General features: G+C 38.8%; 1 protein-coding gene across 1 annotated transcript in view; it reads right to left on the reverse strand.

Moving 5' to 3' along the window:
- Positions 1-3,374: 3,374 nt before the first annotated feature.
- The window catches only part of LOC136827750 (putative leucine-rich repeat-containing protein DDB_G0290503), a 187,007-nt gene continuing 183,270 nt past the window's right edge, over positions 3,375-7,111 (reverse strand). The window contains exons 9-10 of the mRNA XM_067085211.1: positions 5,529-5,711; positions 3,375-4,981 (exon numbers count right to left, since the gene is read on the reverse strand). Of these exons, the coding sequence (XP_066941312.1) occupies positions 4,355-4,981; positions 5,529-5,711 (810 nt within the window). The 3' untranslated portion in view covers positions 3,375-4,354. The remainder of the gene's footprint in view (positions 4,982-5,528; positions 5,712-7,111) is intronic.

Raw genomic sequence — 7,111 nt, forward strand, 5'->3', positions numbered from 1 at the left:
CAGATGCACCTCTCATGGTGCACTGTAGGCCCTGCTAAAAGTTCTTCGCAGCGTCCCCTTCGGCCCCTAGCTGCAGCCCCTTTCATTCCTTTTACTGTACCTCCATTCATACTCTTTTTCTTCGACCTTACTTTTCACCCTCCCCTTATAACTGTTTCACAGTGTAACTGCGAGGTTTTCCTCCTGTTACAACTTGAAAAACCTCCCTTACTCTCCATTTCCCTTTCAGCGGTGAATGACCTCACAGGTCCTAATGCTTGGCCTTTGGTCTAAATTCTATACTCCGTTCCATTTCTTTTACGGCAATGTATTTTCGAAATTATGCTTCAAGCGTTGTGTTATTGTAGTACCTATTTTAAAAATATGTGTAATTGTTGGAGCGTTCATATCGTATTTTCTGTATAATTCTAATGGCATATTTAATGTGCCTCTCTCCTTGACAGAAGGAAGCGAAGAGAGAAACGCAAGGAGTAATAGAAAGAGAAAATTAACGTTTAGCAGAATATTTAATGTTTCTTGTTACGGGCGTGATTGTCCTCTCTCAATTGAATCCAGACTCTACAGCAATATCCCTTAGATTATTCCTAATAATAATAATAATAATAATATAATAATAATAATAATGCACCGTTGAGGCCGGTATGACGTTTATGCTAACCCTCCTCCCTAAACAAATGCAGTTCTCTCTCTCTCTCTCTCTCTCTCTCTCTCTCTCTCTCTCTCTCTCTCTCTCTCTCTCATTCAATACACACACACACACACACACACACACACACACACACACACACACACACACACACACACACACATATATATATATATATATATATATATATATATATATATATGTGTGTGTGTGTGTGTGTGTGTGTGTGTGTGTCAATGACAATCGAGCACATATAAACCATTTACAGTAAACACATAATTTTACAAAAACTATTATGTTAAAACTTCTAAGGGAAGATGGATAAGTCTAGATTTATATCTGATTTTGATTTTCTTATGTACAAGGATTCTGCCTTCTCACATTTTTTTTTTAGCGCCGACTCCTATCGTCCAAGAAGCAGCCACTTGTTTTTGATGTTCGAGAGGGAAATACAATAAATTTCGCCACTGAATTATAACAAAATAGCAAGTTGCCTGTAAAAGAAAACTATTGAGATGGCTTTGTCTGTCCGCCCTCAGATCTTAAAAAAGTACTGAAGTTAGAAGGGCTGCAAATTGGTATGTTGATCATGCACCCTCCAATCATCAGACATACCAAATTGCAGCCCTCTAGCCTCAGTAGTTTTATTTATGGTTAAAGTTAGCCGTGATCGTACGTCTGGCACCGCTATAGATACCAGCAACACAGGCCACCTCTGGGCCGTGGCTGGATGTTTCATGGACCGTGGCTGAGAGTTTCACGGGCCGTGGCTGAAGGTTTCATATAGCGTTATACGCTGTACAGAAAACTCGATTGCGCTGAAGAAACTTCGGCCGCTCGGCGCATAGTTTACTTGTTTCTAGTTGTACTCGTTTCTCGACAAGTGCTGATTTTAATATTACGGTCTACAGGAAACCAACATTTACTGGTTCAGGGATGGATATTCAGTATTTGTTGTAAGAATTTTAAACCAACAATTTTAATGTTTAATTTTTTAGAGTTTTTAGACTAACTAGGCTGATTGGTTTTCTTGTTTTAAGTTTCAACATTTAAGTGGGGTTTTGGAATCCAGGCGTTGCTTGATAAAGGCAAGCGCCAAGCTTCAATGTGTAGTCCTTCTTTGTTTGGTTTAGACGTACAACTCCTGTTCCTTGTATTTGTAGTGTTTCTAATGTAACATACTGGCAGTTTAAAGATATTGGAGCCCCTTTCATCCTGTAGCACTTGGGGGCCACAAAAATACAAGGATGTATTCTAATATCCCCATTGTAGCCTATTTCTGCAACTTCTGATTCTGATTAAGGTGATGTTTATTCAACGTTTGATCATTTGCTTCATTAAATGTAAGCCATAACCGTATTCTGGAGTTGAAAATGTGTTTTTCCCATGTTTTACTCTGCGTTTTGAACTTTTCTGACGTTCATTTCGATAGCAAATTAATAGACTAGACAGTTTTAGAGATACTGGCCCCTCCTTTTTCCTGCAATTATGGGAGTCACAGGGATTAAGGTAAGCTTTATTGAAAGTTCTAGTGACGTCATGTAATAGCTAACTAAGGACCTGGTAACCTAGGCCATCTTCGTGGTGGGCTATTTGAGGCTGTGGCACTTGAGGTTAGATTAGGTTATGATCCTGTTATTTGTTTTTATTTAAAATGCCCTAGGTTAGGCTACATGGAGGGGGACTTCGAATGGGTTTCACAGCTAAGTAAGGACCTGGCACCCTAGGTTAGCTAAGGGGGTTGGTCCACTGGGTGAAGCCCCTTCGGATAGGTACCCTGTGCTCTAGGTTAGGTTAGGTGGGATGGGTCCAGGGATGCAAAGCAAAGCCTCGTGGCTAGGTGAGGACCCAGTGCCCTAGGTTAGGTTAAGTTGGGGGGTCTCCAGAGGGGTGAAGCCCCCTACCTTGATAAAGACCCAGCTCCCTAGGTTAGGTTGAGGGGCTCCATGGCGGACAAAGCCCCATTGGCTAGGTAAGGACCGGCCCCAAAGGTTAGTTTGGGTTAATCCGTCATTGTATTTCAATCGTTTTGTGTTTTCCCTCACCCAGAGATCCATGTTTTTCCATTGCAGTTCCCCGATTTCAGGACAAACGGAGCGTCCAGTATCTATCAAACTATTAATTTGCTACCGAAATGAACATCATTAACATTCAAAGTGCACATTAAAACAGAAAATTCATATTTTCAGCTCCAGGGTATGAATAAGTTTTAAAGTAAAAATTTATAGTAGATCTGTATATATGCGTATGCATAATATGTAATTATATATACATAAATACTTACATATTATGCATATGTACAGATCTACGATAAATTTTTACTTTAAACCTTATTTACACTCTGGAGCTGAAAACAAGAATTTCCTGTTTTATTATGCACTTTGAACATTAATGATGTTCATTTCGGTAGCAAATTAATAGTTTGATAGATACTGGGCGCCTCGTTTATCCTGCAATTGGGGAACTGCATATATACATACTGTACATACATACTGTATATATATATATATATAATATATATATATATATATATATATATATATATATATATATATATATATATATATATATACATATATGTATATATACACTGTTTTATATATATATATATATATATATATATATATATATATATATATATATATATATATATATATATAATATACAAAACATCTCCATATCAATTATATAGCAGGTTCGCCACCAAGAGGAGAAAATGAAAACTGAGTACTGGGTACTTTCGTGTAATTGTTACACATTTTCAATGTGCACAGAATGAGGTATGGGGAATTTTGTAAATAAGAAAACTTTATACAAGAACAGTCTTCTTAACGCAGACAAGTTACGTCTTTTCTTATTACGGAACAAGAATTAAACAATACATTTTATTTTAAAAAATTAGAAAGCATAAGTGAGATAAGACATTGTCCGACTGTCAAGTAGTTAATAACCAGATAGATGATTAAGTTAATAACGTGGTTACAAAATTTCAGATAGACGTTTACATATAAATAAGAGAGATGTATACAGACAGGCATTATGTTTAGATACACATACACTCTCGAGTACATTTAGAATTTCATACGCTTATGCACAAATATAAGACTACACATCATACACATATATACACATACCCACGTCCACAGGCACATGAATCATGAAGGTAAACGTCATACAATACCGTATGAAGTAAGAAAGCCGATAGTGACTGGCGGAAGCTTAAGTAGCTCACCTCCCACCAGAGGCTGCTACTCCAATGGATCAGCCAATCAGAAGGAAGATTTAAACTTGAGTGACATTGGCTGGAGATAATGATTGCCAGGTCCAAAAAAAGTAGGCTGCAGGAACGAGCTTAAAAGAAGAAGCAGAACAGATTCAGATATGGAAAAGGAAAAAGGTGACAAGTAGGTATCACCTCAATTGTCATTTCATAATCTGTCATTCTGCAGAGCCCCTGGCGGCTTCTTTGTTGGTCTGTTTTATTCATTGCAGATTTTGTTTAGTTGGGACCTTTAAAGGTGGATGGTGAGTGATGTGCTAGACTGACATATCCTCAGAATATGCTCACGTCTGGAAGACTCCATTTAGCAGATAGCTGTCCAAATAAGAGGAAATTTTCGAGAACGGACCGTGACCAAAACTCGCGTTAGGTTCATTTTACCGCATTACATTTGTCATCAGTGTAAATTAATAATCAGGTTATTGTGACTAAAAAGAGTGGGCTGGACCTAGACTATCACAAAATTTTCCGCAGGTTCTTTTCTTTGACCATTTCCTCATCTTCTTCCGCGAATTATTGACCGAAAGAATGACCCCACATCTCTGGATGGAGATGTCCGTCACGTTTCGAACTTGGCTGATAGCATTAGTCAGAACATCCAGACCTGTATAAACCTCCCCAAAGGCCGAATATACGCATATTTCGTGGTGAGTGTCTGGAGCGTCACTGGTGCAGACGATAAACTGGCTGCCAGTCTCCATCTGCCCTGGCACTTCCCCCAGAACAGCCCCAGCTGAGCATCTGCAAGGATCTGCTTTTTCCTTCTCTCTGGTAACATCCGAGAACAGCGCTCTTCCTCCAGTACCGTCGTTATTTTCATAGTCTCCAAAGCGAACGTATTCCCGTTTACGACTCTGGTTATTTCCAGCTTCTAGAAGTTTCGTTTTGGCGTAGGTGCGACCCTTCTCTCCAGTGCAGAGGAGTAAGAATTGCTGGCATCGGATATTGTCCGGGAAAAGGCGAATGTCAACTCTCCCAAACGTTGACCTCACGTTGCCCAGTTCCAAAAATGTCACTCCTGATGAGGGATCTAAGAGCTTCATGACTTCGCTGTGCTGTCGGGGTTAGGAAAATATTAGCAAGTATTTAGCTTAGGATAGTCATGCTTCGGATCTTTCCTAAATAGTGACCCCAAGGGTTTCCGGGGGTTGTTATCTAGGACTAATATTTCTTGGGGGTCATTATCTTTATGGTATTTACAGTCTTTTGTTTATTTTTTATGGTAGTCCTCAACGAGCTTGTACTAAACACGCCACAAAGGTGGATACATACCGGGTTAAGACCCTTGGGGGTCGCTATCTAGGAAAGATCCCATGTTTCTTTCAAAATGCCAAAAAAGATTTGTTCGAGAAATTAATCTTATCAGCAAATTAGCGCGCATCTCAAATACTAAAAGATAACCATTATAGCATGAAACTCACTTGACATTTGCTTATATTTACAGAACACATTTACATCTCACAAGTTTCTGCCCCCTTGAAGACAGACTAGTTTATCAGTGAAGATATACAAAATGAGCAAAGTTATTTTTACTTGAGCTTTGGAAGCCTAATGTAACATTTAGTAGCCCAGTGAAAGCACATTAACAGTACATCATCTTACCTTTACAGTGTACGAATATGGAGGCAGTCTCTGCTCTCTTAAGTGACCAAGAAGTAACTCATTGTCCTCGGAGAACCAGATCTCAGCAAGTCGCTTTTTTCCTGGACAAGACTGAATGGCAAATAATTTTTGCTGCCTGACCAGAGTCTCCATATCATGGTTCATATCCCTCAAGTGTTCAGCCTGTCCAGTAAGTTATAAGATGCTTTCAATGAATAAATGTTCAAAATTGTATTTTCAGGCGATAAATAGCTATTAACTTCGTAAACAAAATGTTAAATATGTTCAAAAGCTTTCATAAAAATAGTACACAGAATTTCAAGTACATCTTATGTACATATTCTTTGTACTTTTAAATACCTCAAATGTTCTGATTCAGACACACAAAATACCAACCTTTTAAAATTGGTTATGTGTGAAAGACTTGCAGTGTGACCTGATTTGGTTCTTGCAATTCGACTCTTGATTATTATAAACTTGAGCCTTCTCTCAGGAAGTGCCAATGTTAGGAACAAGCCTGGAAGCTGTTACCTCATATAACAAACTTCCTGAACAACAATATCTTGCCTTCACACGAAAGAAGTTATGGCCAACGCAAAGAGAATAGACGAAAGATAGAAAAGAGAAAGCAACTGCTAAGCATATACAGATACACGCAACAAATCAAGTATGGAAAAACAAGCCAGAAATACATGATGCTTTGAAGTAATATGACATCCTCGCCCAATCTGTGCATCTGACTGTGAGGAAGAATTTCCTCTAACAGACCTCCAGTGAAAAGTCACCAGAAAGTGGTTTTTGAATTCTATACACTATTACACACTGTACAACAAAAATAAAAGTATATCTTAGTTTAACCAGACCACTGAGCTGATTAACAGCTCTCCTAGGGCTGGCCCGAAGGATTAGATTTATTTTATGTGGCCAAGAACCCACTGGTTACCTAGCAACGGGACCTACAGCTTAATATGGAATCCGAACCACATTATGACGAGAAATGAATTTCTATCACCAGAAATAAATTCCTCTAATTCTTCATGGGCCGGTGGGAGAGTCGAACGCTGGGCCAACAGTGTGCTAGCCAAGAGCTCTACCCACCCCTCCAATGAAGAACTTACACATTGTCCAGAGACAAATATTTCATCTGCGCATCTTTTGCCTTTCCTAAAAACAGCTTGTTCATGTAGTATATCCATTCTATCCATTACTCTCTCTAGCCTTTTGAGAACAAACACTGAATATTTTCATTACCGCATTCACTCAGGTCACCTGCCTTTGGAACCTCAGATTAGACTTCCATTTCCCGATCATCAGGCTTATTTCCCCCATTCCATGTTCTTCGACACATCCTGGTTATTACGTGAGGTGTCATTTAATTTTCAGTTAAAATCATTTCAGCAGGGATTACATCATAGGCTGGTGTTTTCCATCTCCTAAATTTGTTCAGTACTGATTTCACTCCAAAATATCAAGAATTCATTCACATTCAGGTCTTCTTCAGCTCTGGTATACAAGTCAAATTTTCCACCACATATCTCTAATTCATGACCTCAAAAAATGTTCCAACCAGTGTTGTCTTCCCT

The sequence above is a fragment of the Macrobrachium rosenbergii genome, chromosome 42, assembly GCF_040412425.1.
Source record: "Macrobrachium rosenbergii isolate ZJJX-2024 chromosome 42, ASM4041242v1, whole genome shotgun sequence".
In the NCBI taxonomy this organism is placed as follows: Eukaryota; Metazoa; Arthropoda; class Malacostraca; order Decapoda; family Palaemonidae; genus Macrobrachium; species Macrobrachium rosenbergii.